The sequence below is a fragment of the Hippocampus zosterae genome, chromosome 19 (assembly GCF_025434085.1).
Source record: "Hippocampus zosterae strain Florida chromosome 19, ASM2543408v3, whole genome shotgun sequence".
NCBI lineage: Eukaryota > Metazoa > Chordata > Actinopteri > Syngnathiformes > Syngnathidae > Hippocampus > Hippocampus zosterae.
Window position 1 is genome coordinate 8,474,521 of NC_067469.1, and position 24,869 is coordinate 8,499,389.

The 24,869-nt window shown below is 43.8% G+C and overlaps 3 protein-coding genes across 14 annotated transcripts in view; 2 read left to right on the plus strand and 1 right to left on the minus strand.

Moving 5' to 3' along the window:
- The window catches only part of fbxo25 (F-box protein 25), a 50,869-nt gene that overhangs the window by 20,600 nt on the left and 5,400 nt on the right, over positions 1-24,869 (plus strand). For 3 of the 11 annotated variants that reach the window (XR_007960146.1, XR_007960145.1, XM_052053377.1), the window contains exons 1-11: positions 7,776-8,109; positions 8,526-8,661; positions 11,577-11,680; positions 11,768-11,817; positions 12,085-12,177; positions 12,249-12,342; positions 12,543-12,727; positions 12,858-13,040; positions 13,266-13,412; positions 13,648-13,674; positions 14,873-14,994. Coding sequence is in view for 9 of the 11 variants with exons in the window: in XM_052053377.1 (XP_051909337.1) it covers positions 8,543-8,661; positions 11,577-11,680; positions 11,768-11,817; positions 12,085-12,177; positions 12,249-12,342; positions 12,543-12,727; positions 12,858-13,040; positions 13,266-13,412; positions 13,648-13,674; positions 14,873-14,962 (1,092 nt within the window). In the remaining 2 variants the exon portion in view is untranslated. Of the gene's footprint in view, positions 1-5,852; positions 6,885-7,775; positions 8,110-8,525; positions 8,662-11,576; positions 11,681-11,767; positions 11,850-12,084; positions 12,178-12,248; positions 12,343-12,542; positions 12,728-12,857; positions 13,041-13,265; positions 13,413-13,647; positions 13,675-14,872; positions 15,672-24,869 lie in introns of those variants that run through there. The other 8 variants (XM_052053382.1, XM_052053378.1, XM_052053379.1 and 5 more) reach the window with 8 other exon arrangements.
- On the plus strand, positions 2,587-7,671 carry fam110c (family with sequence similarity 110 member C). The gene has a single exon (XM_052053388.1). The coding sequence runs from the start codon at positions 3,822-3,824 to the stop codon at positions 4,791-4,793; it is 972 nt and encodes a 323-aa protein (XP_051909348.1). The 5' UTR covers positions 2,587-3,821; the 3' UTR covers positions 4,794-7,671.
- Positions 15,701-24,869, minus strand: si:ch211-225h24.2 (uncharacterized protein LOC564539 homolog). 2 transcript variants are annotated; one of them, XM_052053389.1, is made up of 4 exons: positions 23,405-24,869; positions 20,859-20,912; positions 17,563-17,678; positions 15,701-16,912 (listed from the first exon to the last, which is right to left on the minus strand). In XM_052053389.1, exons 1-4 carry the CDS (start codon positions 23,489-23,491, stop codon positions 16,534-16,536), a joined length of 636 nt encoding a protein of 211 aa, XP_051909349.1. In that variant the 5' UTR covers positions 23,492-24,869; the 3' UTR covers positions 15,701-16,533. The 2 variants fall into 2 exon arrangements, with proteins under 2 accessions (XP_051909349.1, XP_051909350.1); XM_052053390.1 differs by lacking the exon at positions 23,405-24,869 and adding an exon at positions 22,111-22,976.

Here is a 24,869-nt window from a genome sequence, read left to right on the forward strand (position 1 = left end):
AACATTTTTGTTGTGTAAAAACGTGACACATACACAGCGCACCCTGTTTGAGGAAATTTACTTTGCGGTTTATATATTATATACTGTACATATACTGTGGATTTATATATTAGTGATGGGCAAACATTGACACCAGGTATCATTTCAGGTATCAACAAAACAACACCAACAACAATTCTGACATCAAGTAAATCCTCCTTAGCAGTAGTTGGCGATAAACTGCGGCAGTTGGACACATCGGCGAATCATCACCTGCACCCCCCAAAAAAAAGGTCTTTCTTCACAATTTTTTTTATCATTGTGTCTCGTGAACTTTAAAACAATGACAAAAAGGAAAACCTTTCTGTCGGTTGATATGCTCAAAAACATTAAATATAGCACGGGTACACTTTTTTTTAACCCTTTCAGGGACAGCGGTTACTACATTGGACAGCTTATCATGACATTGTTCGGCCTTTGCTGCTCGCTGATCCCTCATCCGAACTGCGAGAAGAGAGCAATAACGCATGCGTGACAAAAGCCATAAAAAAGATGACCGTGACAGGTAATGGCTGCCTCCATGACAGCATCTCAACCCGGGACAGTGAGAGAGAGACTGGACCGACTGGTCAGGGGGGCCAGCTCTGTCCTAGGCTGTTCCCCGGATAGCTATGCTAACTAATGCTAGCTAAGCTAACAGCTATGATGGACAGACCCTCCCACCCACTCCAGGCCACCCTGACAGCACTGGGCAGCTCCTTCAGCCAGCGACTGATACACCCGCGCTGCAAGAACGAAAGGTACCACCGCTCGTTCCTGCTGACTGCTGTCAGGTTATCGAATAGACAGTCCCCGAAAACCTGGAGTCACCCCCCCCCCCACACACACACACACTCACACATTTTTAATATGCTAATATTTATATTTTATATTCATTGATATACTATATGTCTTCTACTTTCTCCCTTTCATAAAATTTCTGCTGTAAATTGGGAATTTCTCCATTGTGAGACAAAAAAACTTTTTCTTATCTCTATCTTATGACTGCACGCTGATGTTAGCCAGACACGCGCGGACTGGATGCGCTTGTGACGGATTGGCGACAAGCATGAACAGTTCTGACTCCAGCCGGGTGAGGAATAGGCAGGGTAGAAAATGACGGATATGTGGTGTTAAAGGGGAGTGTTACCAACCTGCAAAGAGTTCCATAAAGCATTGTTTTTCAGGCTTCCCTGACAGGCCAGCGTTCAAGAAAGTCAAATTGTAAAAATACATCACTCTGCGCGCGGTGAGACAATAGAGAAAGATATTTGTCGTCAATCAAAAATATTTTCGGCCAATTAAGTGAATTTCAGGAAAGGAGTTTGTTGTTTTAAAACCGCAAGCAAAATCTGAATGGTGCAAACGTGATTCTTAAAGTGCGTAGCTGTGAAAAATTGCCGAAATGGTGTCCAGCTTCAACAAGATGTTAGCACTAGCAACGCTAAGCGATCATTAGCACTGTAAGCAAGCTGACGTTAAGCACGGCTGCTGCGTAGATAGCGCGACTTATTTGTAATAGAGTGTTAGTGTAACACAAAATTAATCAGTTAATCAATTAAAATAAAAAAAATACATGATGAATTTACCTTTTTGAGCAGAAGTGTTGCTAATGCTGCAAAAGTTCTGATGCTCTCCCACGCTGCTTCTTTGCTAGATTACCCACAGCTGCTAGCAAGCAAGGATGGGGATTTTCTTTTCTTGATACGAATGTACAAAATCATTGTACATACATGGTCAATTTAAATTTGAACACGTTATGTTTTGCACAATTGATCTGTGACGTACCAAGGATGACTTATTTATTACTATTCCCCTGCATTGACTTGTCATGTTACATCTGTCAACATGAAGCTCAGCACAGTTTAGTGTCCAAAAATGCAGCTGCCCAGACAGTAATGTAATAAAAAATGTCAGTTATCAGCTCCCGGGAGAGTAGTAATCATAATAATACTCGGAACGTCTTGAGTGAAAAGCTCACAGGAAGGCATTATTTATGTTCTTGGCAGCGAATTTCAACTGTGACCAATCGTAACGTCGAATAATATGTTCCAGTCTCACGTTGTTGCCATCGTACAAACTTTAAATGTTTGGATTTTTTTTCATTTATTTAAAGCACAAATGCAAAGAGACATTGACCAAGTGGGTGGGATGATTCACGGGACATCATACAGCCCATTCCTTTCTTCTGGCCCACCAAGCATGAGCCAGAGTCATGTAATATTTGTTGCATCACTTGAGCCATTTTTCTCCCACTAATAGTGGTTTTATTTGATTAAACACACATATACAGTATGTCCCCATTAAACATAATGTAGACTGCAAATGCACACAGCTATAAATCACCATTCAATTCATAAGCCAAATAAAGAAACTTCTGGGAAAGTAATATATCTTCTCTTTTTAATGTCGACTGTTTTTGTATTTTCTTTCGAAATGAATGTTTTTAAATGTAGGTAGTGTTTTTATACAAGTACCGAAGGAAGACGAACAGTGCCCAACGGAAGAGCTTGCAAGGAATTCCAGAAAAATGCGTTCATATTCAGCAACTGAGTTTCCGAGGTTTTCTGGTCTACAACATCAGCCCACGTGAGGTAGCTAAAATTTATTCCCTCATCATGATTCATGACTGACATATTGGACTGATGTAATTTTTTTATAATAGATGTATCGAATGGGCGTCGGGTCACCGCCGAATCCCCAAGCGGCCCATTTAAAGGAAGCTGGCCAGAAAGCAAGTGCTTCAATTTAAAAAAATAAAATAAAATTAAGACAGCACACACCCACCCCAAAAAAAAACAATCCATGTTCTTGAAAAACAGATGCGGAATGAAGACTGAGTCCAAAAAATATAAAAATGTGAATCAATTTGAGGGAAGACCACAAGGAAGCGGCAATCATGTACTTGGAGAAAATGGATTATGTACGACTGTGGCTTTGGCCGGGGGGGAGGTGGCATCTAAGACTTTAGCATGACTGCACACAATGCATTCTCGTGCTGCCCTCTGCCTTTGGGAAATTCTAACTCATGACTTAACGGAAGCACATGCCCCCTGACCCCCATTTGGATATCAAAGCCCTTTCAATCCGTGCAGAGTGTCAATGAAGAATTGTGTTCCTCTGAGCAACACATTAGAAGTTTGTTCCACCCTTCGAGTTTAGTTAGAAAATTGAGAAACACCGTTTATTTTTGGTTGGCGGTGCTAAAATCAGCTCGTTTGGGTGGTCTGGGGGAAGTTGTTTTACAGGGGGATTTGTTTCAGACCCACACGGTTTTGTTTGATGAGGAGATTAGCATTAGTTTGCAGGGGCTTGCATGTGCTTATCAGTTCGCACGTCGTTTTTTGTTTTTTTGGTTTTTTTTGGTGGGGGTGGCTCTAACCGCAATCCGTTTGCATTGTTCTATGGATTTTGCAAGTACAGGTATTCTACTGTATACTTGCAAGTGCAACATAAAGGAATGGAAAGTCAGACTGTACGGTTCTCTTATCTTAAAAAAATCCAAGCCTTAGTCTTTAGGTTGTAAAACATTTTCTCGCCATGCCCCCTTAAGAGAAGTGTCGGCTTTCACTCCTTCTTCCTCACGGTCCTATCAGGTGTACTTTGAACAGGCCCGTCTTTGACTCAAAGCGACCTCGCACAGGATGGGTGGGGTGGGCGAGAGGCATGTGTCGCAACAGAACGGGAGAAACATTAGGAAACATGCTCAGGCAAAGTATGGGATCGAATGGAATCCTGGAAACCAAAGGAAAGATCGCTCTTCCTGAGGTCTAACCTTCGATGAGAGATCAGCACCGACCGCTATGGAGAGCCCCAGCGAGACCTCAAAAATCCTGGAGAAGGGTCCAGATTACCTTCGAAAGCAAATGGAACTGGAGAGTGAGGTAAAAGGGCCCATGAGTGCCGTGGAGAGACTGGCCGCCAGCAAACCCAAATACGTGAAAAGCCAGCAGGTGGTCAACTCCACTCAGGAGCCACTGATCAGCCTGCCGTCCACTTCAAGCTCCGTGTCCTCCAACTGGAGCTCAACACATGCCCAAGTGTCTACGCAGAGCTGCTCCCCGGCGCAGGTACGTCGCTCCAGCTCGAAAAAGCGACCCGACTCCATCCTGCTTTACAGGCAGAAATGTGAACTGCTGCGAGTGGCCGGCCATGACCGCAAACATAACATCACGCGTAAACTGCTTCGAAGCTCGGCGAGCAAAACGACAACCTTACCAGAGGCGGCTGAGAAGGAAGTCGACCGTGATGGCGGTAAGGAGGAACACGGCACACCTGAGGAATCTGCAAGGGAACATTGCTCAAGTGCAAAGTCCCCAACATTAGAGAGAAGGCGGAACGGAGCGACCGGAAACCCGAAGAGTGGTCCAAAGGAGGCATCCGCTAATCTCCTGAATGTCCCCGTCAGGAGAGGTAAAGGGGTGGGTCGATCCCGCTCGGATATCAGCTCCAGGTACTCCAAGAACTTTGCGGACTTTGACTCCTTCTTCAAGTACTGCGGCCTGGACGGGGAGGTCATCGAGTCTCTGGGTAAGGAGAATTTCTCGGCACGTTCGGACGAGATGACGCTCAAGGTGCGCAGCGTTAGCGTGGCCACATCGGACGGCGGCTTCTCCCGGAACAGCGACGACAGCGAGGGGCTGCAGGAAGATATCCTGCAAAAGAAGATCCGTCAGGGAACGTCGGTCATCGAGCGGAATGCAAGGATTATCAAATGGCTATACAGCTGCAAGAATGCTAAAGAGAGTGGGAAAAAGTTGAGAGACCTGGACTAAAATCATCTATTTTTGATACTGGTTAGTCCTCATCGGGATTAGGATCAACAGGGGCTCATCGCAACTGACTTTGGGCGAAAGGCGCCATACACTCTGGACTGGTCTGGACAAGACAAGCCTCACAAAGACTCATTCAGCTATGGCCCCCGGGGATTGAAAAAAAAAACAAAAATAGTCCATGACATGTTTTCTTGCCGGCGGCCCAGTAGTCCAGTGGTTAGCACGTCGACTTCACAGTGCCGAGGTACCGGGTTCGATTCCAGCTCCGCCCTTCCTGTGTGGAGTTTGCATGTTCTCCCCGGGTCTGCGTGGGTTTTCTCCGGGTACTCCGGTTTCCTCCCACGTTCCAAAAACATGTATAGCAGGCTGATTGATCACTCTAAATTGTCCCTAGGTGTGAGTGAGGGTGTGCATGGTTGTTCGTCTCTGTGTGCCCTGCGATTGGCTGGCAACCAATTCGGGGCCTACTGGCCGGAGACAGCTGTGATAGGCTCCATCCAGCTCCCCCGTGAGATTAGTGAGGATAGAGCGGTTCGGAAGATGAATGAATGAATGTTTTCTTGCTCAACATGAAATTGGGTGGTTGTGACTATTATAGGGCGGCCCTGTGGTCCAGTGGTTTATGCGTCGACCTCACAGTGCAGAGGTCGTGGAGTTTACACACTCTCCCCGTGCCTGCGTGGGTTTTCTGCGGGTACTCCGGTTTCCTCCCACGTTCCAAAAACATGCATGACAGGCTGATTGAACACTGGAAATTGTCTCTCGTATGAGTGTGAGTGCGGATGGTTGTTTGTCTCTGCGTGTCCTGCGTTTGGCTGGTAACCGGTTCAAGGTGTCCCCCGCCTACTGCCCGAAGACGGCTGGGATAGGCTCCAGCCCGCCACTCGCGACCCTTGTGAGGGAAAGCGGATCGGAAAATGGATAGCTGGATATCTATCATAACCAGGCACGTGGAAACTTCACAAGGACTCTTGCCCTAAACTGAACAGCATGTCGACCATCTTGGTTTAACTATTCTCCACAGGAAAACGTTTACAAGGGAATTGGTTGAGACGAGCCCAATTGTTAAAGCAGGTATTTTCAATCCCGATGTTCTGCGCCGCCGCTAAAGAATCTCGAATTGCGTCAGATTCTGTGGCAAAACGCTTGAGCACAACTTTACGCCCAATGACTCACTGATTCACACGAGCCTGTGTGCCTGTCCGCATTGTCCCTTCGCTACTCCCCCTCCCCGGACCCGGGAGCTAGAATCGTTTGTCGCCGAAGGTCGTAATCTGCGGGTAGTGGTGAAACTGGATTTCTTTCCCACTTTGTCTCTCCTACTTGCATGCAAACGAATGTTTTACGGGTTCCTACGCACCCTGGATATCTTTCAGAAGTCTGACTGACATCCCAGACAAGTTGTGTCGTGCCCTGTCAGACCAATTTCAAATGTACCACCCTCAGGCTATTTTTTTTTCCACAGCTTCCTTCTTGTAACATTACTTTTTTTTTTTTAATTTATGAAAGGGTAATATTTTTCGCTTTATTTTTTATTTTGGGAGGCAAACAGTTCACAAGTGTTTTATGAGTACTCGTTCCCGACTCCAGGGACCATATCAATTTTCGCCAAATGTATTCATGAAATGTTTTAGGGATTCTGAAAACGGCTTCTTTGAGTTTTGCCAGATGACAGCTTTAAATCTCCTGGTTGTCCATATATGGTCTACAGGTTGTAGCTTTTTCATCAGCGCTCTTGTGCCAAGAGTCCTGCTTTCAAGCAAAGAGGAAAGTAGCATCATGATATACAGTACAAGGGGTTCCTCTGTTTTGGACATTTGAAGTGGTTACAAAGTGCCACAAAATGAACTTGTTTTTGTGCAGCGCAAGAAACTCAGTAACTGTAAAAAAAAATTCATTGGCTTGTTTGATATTTATGACCTAGATGTGTTTTTAAACAAGTATTTACTGTCATTATGACATTTTGAGGTTACAGTGCTGAGCAATAAAATAGCGAATGTTTTTCATTTCACTGTTTTCAATCCAAACATGATGTCAAATTCGACTTGCAAAGGGACTCTTGAGCAACCTGCTTAGTATTCAGCATGTCTGGTATGTATGACACACTATTTTTTTGCCATGTTATTAGATTTATATTATTTCTGAACTGCTCCGGATGATTTGTGTCACACTTGAGTGCTTCTACATTTATGAATGTTGATATTTTTACGAGAATTGCGACATAATGATTGTGGTGGTATTCCCCGCTGGATTAAGATGGGTAAATGGCCACTAAAGGCCTCAGTAATAAATGCATGGCCGCCCATTGAGCTCTCTGATTACTGTAATTGCATTCTTGCTAGTATTACCACTTCTAGGAAATCATGGGATCTTTGTTATTGTTATTGTATTAGTAGTATATTAAAAATGATAATCCGTCCCCGGTGGAGTAGTGGTACACTCGCCTGACTTGTATGCGGACAGCGTGGATGTGGATGTGAATGGTTGTTTGTCTCTATATGTGCCCTGCGACTGACTGACAACCAGTTGAGGGTGTAGTCTGCCTTCCGCCCGAATAGGCTCCAGCAACTCCCCACGACTCTATTCAGGATAAACGGTGTTCAAAATGGATGGGTAATCATACCTGTCAACTCATACGGTTTAGCCATAGTTCATACGGATTTTGTGGTGAATCTTACATATATGGCCGTATCGCACAAATCATACGGATTCTGAAAATGTCCATTTTTTTTCACCAACTCCAAATGATTTGGAGTTGGTGAAAAAAGTAACGCAGGAATACAACTCTGAACACAGTAATGCCACTAAGTAGAATGATGATTAGACATTAACCAGACATTGTATTATGGAGATCTACAATAAATATCATTGAAAATTTCGTGGTTTTTTTGTGCCGTTATTTTGACATATGAAATGCTTTAGTGTGTTATAAGGATTTTTTGGGTAGTTTATACAGGTTGGCGCTCCGAAAAGTTGACAGGTATGGGTAATTCTCCCTGCCCCCCACTGGCACAAACCAAAACAGTACAACATGTGCGATGTCCTCCGTCACGTGTAGCGGAGAATCCCCAACAAAACAGAGGATTAGAAGGTGGGGTTGACAAGATTGACAGCTCTTCCAGGCCAATGCGCAGCGGCATTCTGCGTGGCAACAGTGTAACTTCCAGCGCTTGGTCCAATCGGAGAAGAGACAAGGCGGAGCTACGCACGAAATCATCGCTGTTGTTTACTTCCGTCAATATTTCCTGCAGCTGAGCGAGAAGAACAGCGACGAGGGAAAAAAAGACAGAAAAAGCAATTGTCATTCTTCGTCAAGGTTAGTTGTTAATTTTTCTTAGAATACTAGTTTTTATGTCGGTGGTAGACCTTTGCCGACCTTAAGCGATAAACTCACAGCTAGTCGTTCATTATGATACAGAAACGAACGACGTGCAATGTGTCAGCCGAAGTCAGTTCCTCTTTTTCTCTCAAACGAAGGCGAATGTGTTGCCAACAAATGTGTTGTTCTGCAAACCTCATCGACTTGCCGTGGAGCCAGACAACCTCATGTCAGTGGTTGTTGTCAGTGTAAACGGCCCTGTGTGTCAAGTTTGTGGTTTGAAGACGTCATTCTGTGTCGTTGTCTCACGTGTGTTGTCATGGTAACGTATGATGATTGTCATTTACCGGTAGTTCTTTTCAGGTTCTTGTAAACATTTCTCCCTCCTTGTCCTCAATTGCTCACTGTTCCAGCCCTTTCTCCAGTTAGGATGCCTTTCTTGGGCAAGGACTGGAGGTCGCCAGGATGGAGGTGGACCAAGACGGAACACGGCTGGAAGAGGATCATCTTCTATGGACACGACATGGACGACATCCACAGAGAAATCGAGTAAGTATTCATTATAATTACCAATTGATGCCATTTTTGCAAACAGTACCCTTTAAGTCCAAAGATGGAGTTTGTTCGTGTTGATTGCAGAGTTGGGACTTACTCACATATGCGTAATTCATAAAGTCCCAAGTCTAAGTCTTCATGTTTCCAGCATTTTAGCAACTTACTGTGGCAAAAATCAAGTTAAGTCCTTATAAATTACAATCGATGTAGGCTATGATGACTGACATCTCCCAAAAGCTTAAGAAGCTCATCAGTCCATTGTGAACATGGTGTCATTTGTTCTCTGCATTGCCTTAAGTGGCAGTGCACAAGTGCGAATCTCAACGCTACCAGTCGGTGACGTCTCACTCGATCTCCGGCGTGGCACCTCGCCAAGTGGCAGGCAGCTTGACTCAAGGTTTTCATGAGGGGCCTCATTCAATGGAGCTGGAGACAATCAACGAGACTGCTAGCTGAAATGCTTGTGTAACTTCACATTTTGTAGTACATCCATCAACACCGGCATCCAAATCGGCACTGTACACGATAAGTCTGATAAATCAAGATTAGAACAAAGTGAGCTATGTCATTTTCCCTAGAGAAAAATCGGGTTAAACCCAAGTTGGGACTAGCTTGTTGAGAAGTGCAACCACGGTCAGTGGAATGGTGAGTTGCATTTTGGCTAGGTAAATAGCCGTGCTTCTCTTTTATTTTATTTTTATTACCGTAATTTTTTTTAGGCAGAGATCTCCCCGGGAATGTTGACATCTCAATATCCTTCAATTCCTAACCAAAGCGTCGAACACCGTAGCTTTTTTACCGCATGCGTTTACGCCCTGATCTCGGCTTAAAATTTTGGAATGTCCATATAAATGAAGAAAAGAGGATCGAAAAAGAATCCGACCCTGCTTTATATGAATACGCATAAAACCGTCGGGCTGAGTCTCGGCTGTTCATGAATCACTTTTCGAAAGGTAGGCTTTACGAACGCAACATTCCACAGAGGTCAATGGGACCTCGGAGGAGTCACGGCCTGCAGGTGTGCCGACAACTGATAAAGGCTCATCACATATCTTAACTCTTCAACGCGGTCACCGCCAGTTGTTTGGAATTTGGCCAATCAGAGAACTCCTTGTTTCCCCACATGTGCACGGTCCTTGTACAACAGCCAGAAAGCACTTAGCAGCTCAGTTGTGTCCAATTGGCATTTCAGAAGATGTCTGTGGACGAAATAATTGGAAACAGCTTATGGGAATTTCTCTGCTGCTGATCAACCTGACTGCTGGTAAAGTCTGCTCATCCTGTCACGAAATTGACTGAAATATTAAAAAGGCATCCCGATTTGTGCAATAGTCATTTTAAAAAGTGGGAAAAAGAAATGTAAAATTCTGAATGGTTAAAAAAAATCTGAGAATTAAATAGTAGGTCTTTTTAAAAAGTATTTTTTATTTTTAAAGGAAAAAAAATTGCCTGGTTATCAAGATTCTTTTTAAGGGAATAGATTTTTTTTAAAATCAGAATCAGAATCATCTTTATTGGCCAATTATGTAGAACACACAAGGAATTTGTCTCCGGTATAACACACTGCACTAGTATCATCGTAAACAACAAAATCATTGAACCATTTTAGAGTAACCAGTAGTTTTGTAGTACCATTTTGTGGTGCAAGAAGAGTGACTATGTCAGTGACTGTTTAAGGACTTAATGGCTAGAGGGAAGAAGCTGTTTAAGTGTCTACTGGATTTGGTGCGCATGGATCTGTAGCGTCTGCCTGAGGGGAGTGGCTGAAAAAGGTGGTGGGCAGGGTGCGGGGGATCCAGGAGGATTTTCCGTGCCCTTGTCTTGATTCTTGCAGTGTGCAAGTCCTCAAGAGTGGGTAGGGCGGTGCCAACGATTTTTTCTGCCGTCCTAACTGTCCGTTGAAGTCGGATTTTGTCCTTTTTTGTGGCGGCCCCAAACCAAACCGTGATGGAAGAACACAGAATTGATTCGATGACTGCCGTGTAGAACTGTCGTAGCACCTCCTGTGGCAGGCCATGCTTCCTCAGCAGCCTCAGGAAGTACATCCGCTGCCGGGCCCTTTTCAGGATGGATATGGTGTTGACTTCCCACTTCATGTCCTGGGAGACTGTGATTCCCAGGAACTTGAAGGTCTCGACGATTGACACAGGGCAGTTGGATAGTGTGAGGGGCAACTGAGGAGAAGAATGTTTCCTGAAGTCCACGATCATCTCTACAGTCTTGAGCGTGTTCAGCCCGAGGTTGTGTCGGCCGCACCAGAGCTCCAGCTGCTCCACTTGTTGGCGGTACGCAGACTCGTCGCCGTCTTTGATGAGACCGATGACCGTGGTGTCGTCTGCGAACTTTATGAGTTTGACAGCTGGATCTGTTGAAGTGCAATCGTTTGTGTAGAGAGAGAAGAGCAGTGGCGAGAGGACACATCCCTGTGGGGCTCCAGTGCTGGTGGTGCGTATTGATGATGTTGTTGCTCCCAGTCTCACCTGTTGTGTCCGTCCCGTCAGGAAGCTGAGGATCCACTGGCAGATCGTAGGGGACACACCGAGGTGGAGTAGTTTGGGGGTAAAGTAGAAAAATATTTGGCGAAAAAAGATTTTCAGCGAAATGTGTCACTATTTGATATGGGGAAAAAAGTCTTCTTTTTTTAAAAAAAGGTGATATTTGGAGTATAATTTTTTGGGGAAAAGCAAGATTTTTTAAAGCAAAAAAAGTATGTGATGTTTTCAAAAAGTGGCAATTTTAGGAGAATGAAGTCAGATTTTTTTGGGGCCAAGTGCATTACACCATAATCCTTTTCTTTTCCAAGTGTTTATACCGTGATGCACTTCTCTTCTGCTCTACTTGGAAACTGGAAGAACTTTTGTAGACTCGTTGAAGAACCAACACAGTCATCCGTTTTCTAATCCCAACAGATTCACCTGTGACGACAAAGAAAATCTGTTCGTGGAAAACATTTGTGAACTTGCCCGTGTGAAAATGAGAAAGGACTTCTACAACCACAATACCAAATCTCAGTGTGAGTTTTTTTTTTTTTTTGTAACGATCACATTCGAGTCCATTCATGTTAATCTGCCACCCCAATTTTTTTTTTGTGCGGGTGTAGTTGTTTTCAGGGATAAATGGATCTACGTGCAGAAAGGCAGCACGAAGGAGGTCAGTGCTGGATCCCTTTGTCACCTGACACAGTCAGTGTTATGCTTAAAACATTTTCAAATACAGTAAAATGCGATTGTGAAAAACCAAGCCATGTTTTTCCCATTCTCAAACGCTAGGGGGCGTGCCCGTGAATGTGCTGTAATCACGCCCTGCTCACATGTCAACTGTCAATCAAATACCACTTCTCTGACCTGGGAAAATGGATGCTGCTACTTCGACTCACTTCACAGGGTTTTGAATAATATTGTTTTTGATTGCACACAGCGTCATGGATATTGCACTCTCGGCGAAGCGTTGAACCGCCTCGATTTTTCCAGTGCCATCCACGATTTGAGGAGATTCAACTACGTGGCAAAAGTGAGCGAGCAGCCCCTGGGTGTTGTTGTTTGGTACCCGTTGGTCCGTCTTGACGGTGCATTGCGCTTCAGCTTTTCCAGCTAATAGCCAGATCCCAGCTGACGTCCTTGAGCGGAGCAGCCCAGAAAAATTATTTCAACATTCTAGAGAAGATTGTGCGAAAGGGTAAGAATGTGATGATGTGTATGTCAGGTGTAGGTTCCGTAATGTTGCATGTCCATATATATATTTTGTACCTTTGTGTCTCACAAAGTTGTGTACATCCACATTTATGTTGTGTATCATCAAGTCTTTTGTCAATAGTCTTTGGATCCTTTCAGCAATCATAATCGTTTTCTTTTTGCTTCGCGCCGTGCCGCCGCCAGTGGTAGAGGACCACTACAATCCACGGCTGGTCAAGGAGCTCCTGCAGGATCTGAGCGCGACGCTTCACAGTCTGACCCTACACGTAGGTCGATGCGTGCTTGTGGGCAACGTCAACGTCTGGCTTTGTCGACTGGAGAATATTCTCAAGTGGCAGCAGCAGCTCAACGACCTGCAGATCCCCAAGGTACGTATCCGCTTGCTCTCTCGTTCGAGGGTATATTAGCATTTTTAGGAACAATGTTTTGGAGCATATTCCCTCTCGATAACCGGGGTAGGAGCTGACTGTATTTCAAGATATTGTTTTGTCTGTGCAGCAAATACGCTCCGGCATGTCGTTCAGCGACCTGCCGCTCTACATGCAGAACAAGATCCTTTACAACCTCTCTGACGCCTGTGACATCATCAACTTGGGACAGGCCACGCCCACGCTGCACGTCCTCAGCGAGAACCGGACACTGTGGAAGCGGCTGTGCCATTTCCACTTCTCTGATAAGCAGGTGAGAGAAGCCACCGCTCCCTCTGCTGACCACTGGAGGGCAGCATTGCTTCGTTGTATTCGCGTCCTAATGCAGTTTCCCACCTGTTCTTGAGCCGAGGCACCCATTTTACATTAAAACATTTTGGAAGGTCCACCACCAAGTAAAATGGAGTGGTTGGGAGGGTTAAATTTGGTCCCTGTTGTCATAACATGTGTTTGTGTGTGTCCCTGGGGATTCTTTTAGCACTCTTCTAGGAATTTGGTCCTCCCCAAGAGCGACAGCGTTGACTGGAAGCTGATGTACTTCACCCTGCAGAAGCGTTACCCCATGAAGGAGCAGTATGGCGACACGTTGCATTTCTGCAAGCACTGTAGCATCCTCTTCTGGAAGGTAGCGCCATTATTTGTTCACTCCCTTTTAAGAAAAGAAATTGACAACGAGTCTACAGGACTTGAGTTTAATTTTCATATTGAATGGGTCATGTTGACGTGACGTGAACGTTTAGTAGTGATGATACCTTTCCCACATTGTTTGCTTGCCCTGTGCCCTATAAAATTTCCCATGTGCCCTTTAACCTCTGTTCTCTTTCCCACCGTTTCCTTCTCCTCCTCTTTGACCCCTTAAGGATCGCCACCTGGCCTTGTTGTTCAAGGTATCTTTTGTCCCACTGTGCCTTGTTTTATTTTCCCTCATTCTTCATCCCGAGCCACATCATCAGTGCTTCTTTTGGACATTTGTCATCAACCCTGTTCGTTTGTTTGTTTGTTTCATATTTGATATGTCATATTTGCACTTTATTTCGGACCAATCAGTACACCTGCTTAATCAATGCATTCAAAATGTGTTCTTGAATTAGTTCATTCTGTGATTGTCAAAATGTATTGGTATGTTGGCGACCTCTAGCGGTAGACAGCCGTATCATTACTGCCAAAGGACAATTTTGTTGAGCTGAATTTTTATACAAATGAATATTCTTGTACTTGGTGTAAAATGACAACCACCGGGTGAGTTAATGAGTCATGGAGGCAAATATTGTTTTAGTTGGTTCGTTAGTTAGGCACGACATTGTATTAACTGCAGTTAGTTTCTCACTATGACACTAATGTAAGTTAGACACAAGGAAATGTTATGAACCCCCTGAGTTAGTAAGTTAGGGAGGAGACGGGTATTGTTTTACCCGGTTATTTAGTTTGTGAGCTCGATAGTTAGGTAGGGCCAAAATCGTGTTTACACTCATTCGTTTCCTACAAATATTGTATTGTTACTTACTAGGTTAGCTAGCTAGCTAGCTGGCTGGCCTGTAAATTACACACGCAGAATGGTTTTACCCCCGTTTGTTAGTTGGTTGCGAGGGTGAGAGTTGTTGATAAAACTCCAGTTTGTGAGTTGGTTATGAAGACCCCAGGTACGGGTATTGTTTTTGCTCCAGTTAATTGATACTTATCGAGGCAAGATGAGTTGTTTTTACCCGACTTAGTTTGATTGTTGGTTAGTTATGAAGTCAAGTCGTTTTGCTTTTGTTCAGTCAGTGGGTGGTATTGTTTTTACGTCCGTAGTTAGCCAGCTCGTTGGTTTCAAAAATGAGCGGCAACATTTTTAACAGTGTCAGTTATAAAAGCCCTTGCTAATTTTTTTGCCAGGCAGTCAGTCAGTTCGTTAGCTATGAGGAGGACCTTTGTTGTTTTTATCTAAGTTAGTTGCTTCTGAAAGTAATTGGTATTTTATCCGTTAGTTCATTCTTTAATTAGTTACAATGGCAAGTGGGAGTGGGGGGGTAATTTATTAAATAATTGTTTGCACCTTATGCTTTTAATAGTAGTAATAATAATAATACGTGGCTGTTTTGTCAGGACTGCGGCCACCCGTGCACTGCCAATGACCCGGAACGCTGCCTTGTGCCCATCTCTCCGCAACATTTCATCGACCTCTTCCAGTTCTAGATGCTTCCTTTCCTTCCCTAGTGTCCAAACCTGTGAGTGTACGACATCCTAACGTTGTTTACCTTGCATACAAAGGGCTCCAAATGGGATGCATTTGAACATGAATCTCCATTGCGCACATTTGTGACTGTGGCAACAGGGAAGAATCCCCAGTAAATAGTACATTGCAGATTTTTGCACAAATATAGGAGGAAGGTTAAATAAATATATATTGTTTATATATGTATGTATGTGTGTGTGTGTGTGTGTGTGTGTACACACAGTATTTAACCGATATATATATAATATTCATGTACAAAGGGTAAAGTGAGTTTTAGCATGTGATATGTAATGAGAAGTATAAAGTGTCATTTTCAGAAACTTAATGGTGGTTTTATAGAATTGGAATGGATGGATTAATCGATTATTACGCTCAGCTCTCCTCAAACGTTTATGTAACAAATGGCTGTTTTGTAAAGTGATGCTTTTTTCTTCCCCGCAATATCTGACCGCATGCGTCCATTTTCCGTTATGCTCTCGTTATTCCGTTTCCATGAACTGAAAAAAGTTGTCAAATGGAAAGGTCAAGTGTTATTTACGGGCATTGGGGAACTTTTTTTTGTAATATTCCCCCCTGTTCCGCGTGTTTCCACGGTGCTATTATGATAATGTGTTTGGGACAGGAAGTAGCTTAACCAAACGATTAAATATTTACAAAAAATAAAATTAATCATACAGTGGTGTCATTTTTCTCAAATGAAGTTGTGGAGGTGATGCTTGCTCCGATTTTATTAACATGAGTGCTTGAAAGAAAAGCACTTCATTTTCCTCTGTAAAAAGTTAACATTGGTGACAGTCAAATGGCTGCCTCAGGTAAAACATTACAACATCAAAGATACTCATTAGTACCCAGCTTTTTTTCATTTGAGACAAAAAAAAAGTGATCAAATGAAAATATATGTCATATGCAAGGTCTCCCAATAATTTACGTGGAAATTATACAGATTTGATCTAGCTTGCTAAATTGTCTTAGATTCATTGTGATTTTTGTGTCATTGCAATTTAGGAGAAAATTGCACAAAATGTTCAGCGGTTTTAGACCCGACCTCAAGGCACTTGAAATTGTAGATTTTTCCAGCAGTATAATCATAAATACTCAGCATCAAATCATTGCATACAGTGTTCTTCATCATACGTGTTCTTCTGTTTAAATTCGCACAAATGTACACACCACTGGTCGAGAACAGAAATGACAAAAAACAAAACTAAACAACGAGGTGCTCTAAAATGGCCACACCAGCATGAAGCCCCTGTCCGCACGCTGGCTGTAAAAAGAAAAACATTAAAAAAATTCTATTCTATTCTGCCTTCTCTCCTCCGCCCATGAGCCGCTCTAAAGAACATGCGCACACTCACAGCCGACAACGAGGTGCTCTAAATATTGCTTATTGATGCCATTCATACAGAGTAGACACTGCAAACAAGGCGGAAATTCAATTAAATACACTCAATTCAATTGCAGTGTAAAATGTGTTGTCGGAGCTAGTACACGACATCAGGCGGAAGGGGGCGCTGAAGGGTTAAAATAAGGACTATTTGAGTCCTTCCCAGGTGCCGTCCGACATCATCCCCTTGCTCATCCTGCTGATTCCGGCCAGCCTGACTTTAGCGCGGGACGTCCACGTGACGGCGCAGACGGGGTCTTCGGAGTGCGACAGGTTGTCGTAGCGGGACGAGTCACCCGTGTCGACAAGATGGGGAGAGGTCGAGCGTCCGTTTGGGATGGCGCCCCCCTCCTGTGGGGCAGTAATGTCATCTTTCCGAGTTTGGGGCGTCTCCAAGCCGTTGGTCTTGTCCGTTTTTTTGACAGGAGAAATTTGTCTCATAGTCATGGTGACGCTTTCCCAGAAGCAAAGAGCTTTGTCAGGCTTCTCCTTCCTGTCTTTCTCGCATTTCACTTTCTTGTGACATCTACAAAGTAACCAAAGGAAACGCCAACACGTTTACGGTATATGCCAGACATCCCCCAATACTAACCCTCATTTTAAACTTTACTTTGAATACCTAATCATGACTCAAAATCCTATTTTGAAACTCTACTTTAAAGCCACAAACCTGGCGCGAAACCCTAAACCCGATCCATAAACCTTTCAAATCCTAACCCAGGTTTGAAAAAAAAAGACCCAAAACAAAACTAAGTTGAAACCGTCGCCAAGACTTCAAAATGGAAACCCTAACCCTTGTTTGAAACCATATATTGAAACCCTGCCCCTGACTTGAAACCCTAATTCAGAACAGTAACTTGAACCCTAGCAGTGACATGAAGCATTATTTTAAAACCCCAAACCTGGCTTGAAACCCAACTTTGAAACCCTATTCCTGGCTCCTAACCATAATAACTTTTAAAAAATAATTAACCTAAAACAGTAACCCTGCTTTGAAACCCTTAACTTTAAAATTCACTCAGAAGCCTTAACCAAGGCATAAAACCCTAACTTTCAACAATAACTCCGGCTTGAAGCCCTAATAGATATAAAAGATATACCTGAACTGGTGGTAACTGCAGAAAATACTGTACTTGAAAATGAAGCTAAGAAACTCCAATCAGGTTTGAAGTTTACCCTGGCCGGTCCGCGTGCTTCTCTCCGGTCAACAAGAAGTGCTCATCGTCTTTCGAGGAGAACATCTTCCTGTCCTTTCTGTCTTTTTTGGACATCATCTTCTTCACCTTGGCCTCCTGACACAAGAACACATTTACATTGGTTTCTCTACAATTAGCGTAACATCATTGCTAATGATCCCCACAAGCATTTTAGTAGCTAGCTAATAGACTTTTGTCCCCCCAAAAAATGTCAATGATTTTGCTTCAACATTTTGGTGATTACATTGACATTTCATTATCCTTTGTTTTAGGCGTCACGTTCACAGTACGCTTCAACTCGATGCGACAACCCGCTTGTAGCAAGCACGCCGTACCTCTTTTAATTTCCTCCACATGATGTTATATTCTTGACAGCAATCGAGGGTGTATTTCAATACATTCCAGTGTTTTAGTTATTTATTTATGTTTTTTATTGAAGCTTAAATATATTCAAAGCATGTGGGAGGGGGGGTCACATTATATCAAAACCTGTATCACAGATTGGATCAGGAGCAGATTCTTCGCGAGAAACAAGCAAGGGACTTTGCATGGTATGCGTCCATTTCGGGTGGCGTCAAACTGACAATTTTAGTAGTGCAGGTCATAAACATGACGCATGAAGTTCTTGCACTCCCCTCAAAAGCCTCAGTAGACTCATAAGAGATAAGCGGCAAGATTCTGGAACAAACTTTACGGGCTCGAAGGACACGTTTGCTTTTGGTTCTCCTCCTCCTCCGCACATCTGTGCCTGCCTGCCTGCCTCTCGCCTTCTGCCTGGCTCTTATCAAAACATTCCCACTACTCATAACACGGCTTTGATGAACGGCCCTTTCTTTTCGCTTAGACTGCTTCTCGTGTTTCCATGTGAAGAAGCCGATCTTACAAAGCAAACTAGTGGGACGACGGTCGTCGTCTGCGAACATTTGCGGAATGTGTCAGGAATGTTCCGATTAGATAGCAGGAAGGTTTGGCGGAACACTTTGTCCTCCAGGGACACTCGTTTACAATACATGCATCAAAATAGCCAGAATTGACTCGAGTTACTATCGCAATTGTGAAATGCGACAAGCCGTCATTTATATTCCAGCTGACCAATCGAAACGTCCGCGGCACAACGCGGGAAACGAGAAATGCCTTTTTTTGCGCACGATGGAAATGACGTCGCGTTCGCTTCTGCATCCTATTAAAAAAAAAAGTTTCAGCCTATTTTGGGCCTTGTTTTTAACTCCATGCTTATTGTTCTCTTCCGAAGCTCTGCAGTCCCTTAAACAATGTTGCCTTTCCTTCCCTTCTCTGGCCCCAAAGTACAAACAGCTCATGAAATATGTCCTGTTCACAAAGTCACCTAATACACCCGACTTGACGTTTTGTGGGACGGAGATCTCAAGATAATGTTACATGAGTTTCAAGCCAGAGTTATGGTTTCTGAGTAGCTTTTCAAGCTAAGATTCATCTTTTTCTTCTTTTTCCAAAAGTGGTGTTTCAACACTGGGTTGGCGTTTTAACCCTGGAGAACCCACGGGGTCTAATTTGGCCCCTATAAATTCTGCTACACTAATGCTACCCTAAAATCAAATTTGGCCCTCATCCTAAATTAGGATTAAAGCATTAAATATTTGAAGAAACATATATGTTGGTGTTCAGTTCATATAGCAGTCATTTAATGTATACTTCATCATTTTCCAAAGCAGAAAACGGTTCTTGGGTTCTCCAGGGTTAAAGTTGGATTTCAAGTTCGGGCTATGGTTTTAAGACAGGGTTAGTGTTTCAAATCAATGTGACAAATTGGGGTTTTAACAGAGTGTTAGGGTTTTTTTTATCATGTAGTTACGGTTTCCCTTGGAGAGGATCGTTATGAATTTTGGGAAACCATATCCATGTTTAACCACCTCCATATACTGTATTACATACACAGCGATTAACAAATTGATGGATAACCAGTTTTAAAATCACCCATCCATCCATTTTCCGATCTGCTTTATCGTCACAAGGGTTGCTGGAGCCTGTGCCAGCTGTCTTCGGGCAGTAGACGGGGGACACCCTGAACCGGCTGCCAGCCAATCGCAGGGCACATAGAGACGCGCTCATACTCACATCGATGGACAATTTCGAGTGTTCAATCAGCCTGCCACGCATGTTTTTGGAATGTGGGAGGAAACCGGAGTACCCGGAGAAAAGCCAGGTCGACGCGCTAAAAACTGCACCACCGAGTTGCCCGTTTTATAATCAGAACTCAATGTTCTGAATGTTCTATGTGTTAGAGCGGCCCGGGAATCCAGTGGTTAGCACGTCGACTTCACAGTGCAGAGGTACCGGGTTCGATTCCAGCTCCGGCCTCCTTGTGTGGAGTTTGCATGTTCTCCCCGGGCCTGCGTGGGTTTTCTCCGGGTACTCCGGTTTCCTCCCACGTTCCAAAAACATGGATAGCAGGCTGATTGATCACTCTAAATTGTCCCTAGGTGTGAGTGAGGGTGTGCATGGTTGTTCGTCTCTGTGTGCCCTGCGATTGGCTGGCTACCAATTCGGGGTATCCCCCGCCTACTGCCCGAAGACACCTGGGTTAGGCTCCAGTACCCCCGCGACCCTCGTGAGGATGAAGCGGTTCAGAAGATGAATGAATGAATGGTTCAGACTTTAGCAAGCATCATGGAACTTAATATGCTTGATTTGCCTTCACGGGCCACATAAAATGATGTGGCGAGCCACATCTGGCCCCCGGGCCCCGACTTTGACACCCATGGATTAGAGTTTCAAATTAATATTTAAAATCGGCCTTTCAAGACGCCAAGTTCGGGTTTCGAGCCTGGTTTTGCGGTTTTCAGATTCAGCTTGTAGAGTTTCAAGACAGGGTTTCAAAGTAGGGTTTTTTTAAGCCCGGACACAGAGCGGTATAAGCAAACAAGAAAAGGAGGAGACAGATTAGGAGTGATAGAGTTGTGCTGATGTTCAGCGAACGCTGACTGACGTGTTTACTGATAAACACTGGCGCCTCTGCAGTGCTCTACTTTATCTTAGCTTGTTCTCATCTAACAGCAACGCCGTGTGTGTGTGTGTGTGGGGGGGGGTGAGTGAGTGAATGTGCATCTCAAGTCACACTGCTCATGTTGTGTTAGCGCCTAAACTCGAACTTGGGTCCATTGCTTGCAAAATTCAATGCTAACGCCGTCTGAACAAAGATAGATGGAATTTTCTTTTAGTGACTCCACCGGTATGGTGGAACATGTCGATAAGCGAGTGCGTCTTTGTGAAGCGAGCTTGCCCCGCAAAGTTGTTTACCTTGGTTACGCCTGTGACGGCTTCCTCCTCTTCCTCTCCTTCTATGTCTTTGTCCTGAAACGCACACGTGCCAGTTAAGACAAAAGCAACTCCCAAAGCAAACACAGACACACACACCAGTCGGTGTGTGCGCGCCGTATGTTTCCTGTCAGAAAAAGGGCACTCGGGTTAGTGGGTCTATATCAGCCCCTGGAAAAAAATAAAATACAACACAAGGTACTGTACTGCTACTTTGAGGCCGGTCGTTTTCGCAATATTCCAAATTTAACTTCGTAGTACTTATCTACTAATCTATCGCTTCAAATTTTGACTCTTGAGACTTTCTTAAACCATTTTTTCTTTGCACAACAGTTTGAAACATCTTTAAAGACACTCAAGTGAAGTTTGAGATTTGTTTCTTAATAAAATGTTTGATGATAAGTACTGAACATGTGTGATTGAACTGTGTTATACGGAATCGTGTGGATAAAATAAGAAAAAATTTGTCTCACCATGGAGAAATTGCCAATTTTACAGCAGCAAAATTATGAAAGGGAGAAAGTAGAAGTCAAAAAAGATAAATAAATATAAATCTAAAATATATATATATATACAGAAAATATAAAAAAAATATAAAAGATGCGATGTTAAATCGTTTTTCACCAGCAGCTTTAGAGTGCCTCGTCGCGCGCGCGCGTCGAGATTGTCTCTCTCGTTGCCATGGTGACCTTAAGATCCCCTATTTATTAGCTCAGTCACTCCCAAAGACGTTTTTAAACATCTTTTCAGACTTGGCTGGCACTGAATGAGTTAATAATAATAATGATAATAATAATACAGTAATGATAACACAGAGGGCCTCTGCTGATGTTCCAATCTTGTTTTTTTGTGTTTTTTTTAGGATTTGCCACAATGGCTTAAATGTCAAATTACATTTCAAGGCCTGCAGGAGAGCAAATAAAAAAAAAAGCTCATCATTCCAGACTGTACTCAAAACCGAGCAAAAGGATCACGTTGAACTCATAGGAGCGCTTTCGGAAGGCCCCCCTGGAAACCTCTTGAATTGAAAGTGAACGGTGAGAAAGCAAAAAGTTGAGAGAGAGAGAGAGAGAGCCTCGAGCAAACTCTCCAGGGGGTGGACAGAAAAAGACAATTCTTAGGATGGCTCGACCTCATCATGCCTGCCGAGCGCAGAAAACTTTTTTTAATACACTGTTGGCGATCCCGCTAATGCGCTAAAAGGGTCTCGTGGTGGACGATTGGGAGTACCCACCCGCATCATTTCCCAGCATTTTTCAAGTCGTCGTGATGATGTTGATGAAGCGTGACCTTCCCCCGGCCCACTTTTTGTGACTCCCACCCTGGGAAACGCTCAGACCTGTTCTTGTGACTTAGCTTAGGCCCGTGGGATTTATTTATTTTATTTTTTTACTGATACGAGCACCAAGGAGGCATCAAAGCGGCAGTCCAAATTCTCGGGAGAGCAGGACATCGGGGAGGTCCGAGGGGTTAGAGGTTTCTACTGTGACATGCTAAAAAGCCATGACGTAAAATCACTTTGTCAGCACCTGGTCATAAATTCATCGAGAAAAATAGTCCTCTAATAATATTGTCCTTCTAAAAACATACACCATACACGTCCGCATTGTTAAAAAAAAAATTTTGTGTGATGTTTATGACATGTGATACAGTTTCATTAGCCCGCCTACGTTATGTGTTAGCATTAAGCTAGCAGACTAAGTCATTTGAAATGTGGCACTCGTTGTTTTATGTTTTGTTTGGCTGGAAACCCCAGCTGGGATTGGCATGAAACAACTTTAAAATAAACTCTCAGAGGAATGAGAAAGATTTGACCCACAATAGTCTTTGCAGTTTTAAATGTGTGATCAGAACGGCACAGGTGTCAAACTCAAGGCCCGGGGGCCAGATCCGGTCCGCCCGGTCATTTTATGTGGCCCGTGAAAGCAAATCATGTGTGTCAACTTGCTAAAATCTGTACCGAAATCTCAAATTGTCATGTGTCATGAACAATGTTGAGATTTTGGAATCATTTTACGACGCAGTTTACACTCACTTCAACAATAACTGAAAAAAACTATTCTAATTGACTGATTTTAAAACTAGTAATCTATCAATTTGTCATGTACAAGTAATCATTTTGTGGTTTCGTTGTCATAGCGGCCCTCCGAGGGATGACGTAACTCCAAATTGGCCCGCGACTAAAATGAGTTTGACACCCCTGCCTTACGGCCTTCCTCCATCCAACCCCCCCCCCCAGCCCAGCGACACTTAGACCAGCAACTTTTGCTGACATAGCGCCTCTCACGGCCGTCACATGCTGCGCTCTCCTGATTCCACTTTGATCCTGCTTCCCTTCGACATTGATTGACTTCAACTAATCATTGAAAAAGTCCCTTAAGATTAAAATAAAAGCTTCCATTACACGTCTTAGCTTCTAAAGTTGACCTGTGTTCACAATTGTGTGACATCACCGGAAAGCCTATTTTATTTATGTATTTATTTTACTTTACTGTATTCAATTGAGTTGTGTCAAAGTGATGAGTTACCTTATAGGAATGACGGTAGTGCCAAGACATGTCCTCCTCCTCGGACGCGTAATCCACCAACACTTTACTCTTGCTTCTCCGGAACATTTTTGAGATGACAAAAAAATGTCACCTTAAAACCTCCAAAAATCTGAAAATGCCCCAAATTGTCCTGCTGTTGTTGCCCGAAGAGCAGCGCATCCAGCTATTGTTCATTCATAAAAGTCGAGTGCTGCTCATTTGCCGTGAGTGTGCGTGTGCACGCTTGTGTGCATGTGTGTGTGTGTGTGCGTGTGTGTGTTGTCTTGGTTGGTGCATATTTACGTGACCACCTGGGCTGGCTCCTCCTCTCTCCCACTCGCCCCTTTTCACTCCTGCTGTACCCGAGAGAGAGATACGGTGATGTTGTCACACAACAATCGAGAGTTTGCACTTCTAGAGGGGTCGGCGCGTTCTTTTGTTTCGCTGCTCATTGAGTGTTTTGTAACAATGCGCTTTGATCGTCAATATCAAGAATTGTTCGGTAAACCAATTCGATGTGATTCTACTGCTCAGTGCAGGGCTGGTTCTAAGGTGGGACGCAGGGCCGTTGGCCACCCCAAAAATCTTGAAAAAAAATTGCCTCATGTGGCCGTTGATCGAATTAACCAGTAAATATAAATAAAATATAACGGCTTCCATGATTGACTTTCTGCATGTTTCATAAATTCAAGTCAAAGGATTTTTAACGGGCCCATGGGAAAATTAACCCTTTCATGGACAGCGGTCACTCGAGTGGACAGCTTATCATGTTATCAGGTTACAGATGATCATTATTGGTGCATGAAAGGGTTGAAATACTGAATGGTTGATCGATTTATGATGTCTGTGCTGAAATGATGACATTTTTAGTTGAATACGACTCAAGCGTATGACTCACGAGAAACATTCCGTGAACCTTGAACCCGATCAATGTATGAATCAGTCTCCCGTGTTGATGAGTGAACCTCGTGAGCTCGCCCCCCGTCCGGTTAAGACCGCTCACCTGACTCCGAGGTCCTTGAGTTCCCTGTTGCGCTTGCTTCGCCCGCTTACAGTAAGTTGGTCAGGAATGCGGACGAAATCCAAAAGGCTTTTTAAGGAAGTTGAATCCATTTCGTATTCTCAGCATGCCAACCGAAGATATTTTCGACTTAAGCCGGCGTGCGTGCTTTGACTCAAAATATGCGTCATCGTTCCCAATGACATACAAATTTGATTTCTAGAAAATTACATCTGTTTTTTTTTTGTCTCCGCCATTGTGAGCCGCGTGCTGGTTTAAAACCTGCCACCTGCAAGCAAAAACAACGACCGGATTTACCGGGATGCCTGCAGCCTGTACTACCTTTTCAGTTCACATCGATTCACTTTTCACGGCTGGCGTCTTCGCTCCTTCTCAGCTGTCTCGTTGCCTTGAAGGAGTCATTCGGCCCTTTTGTTGTAAGTAACAAGAGCCTTCTCCCGGAAC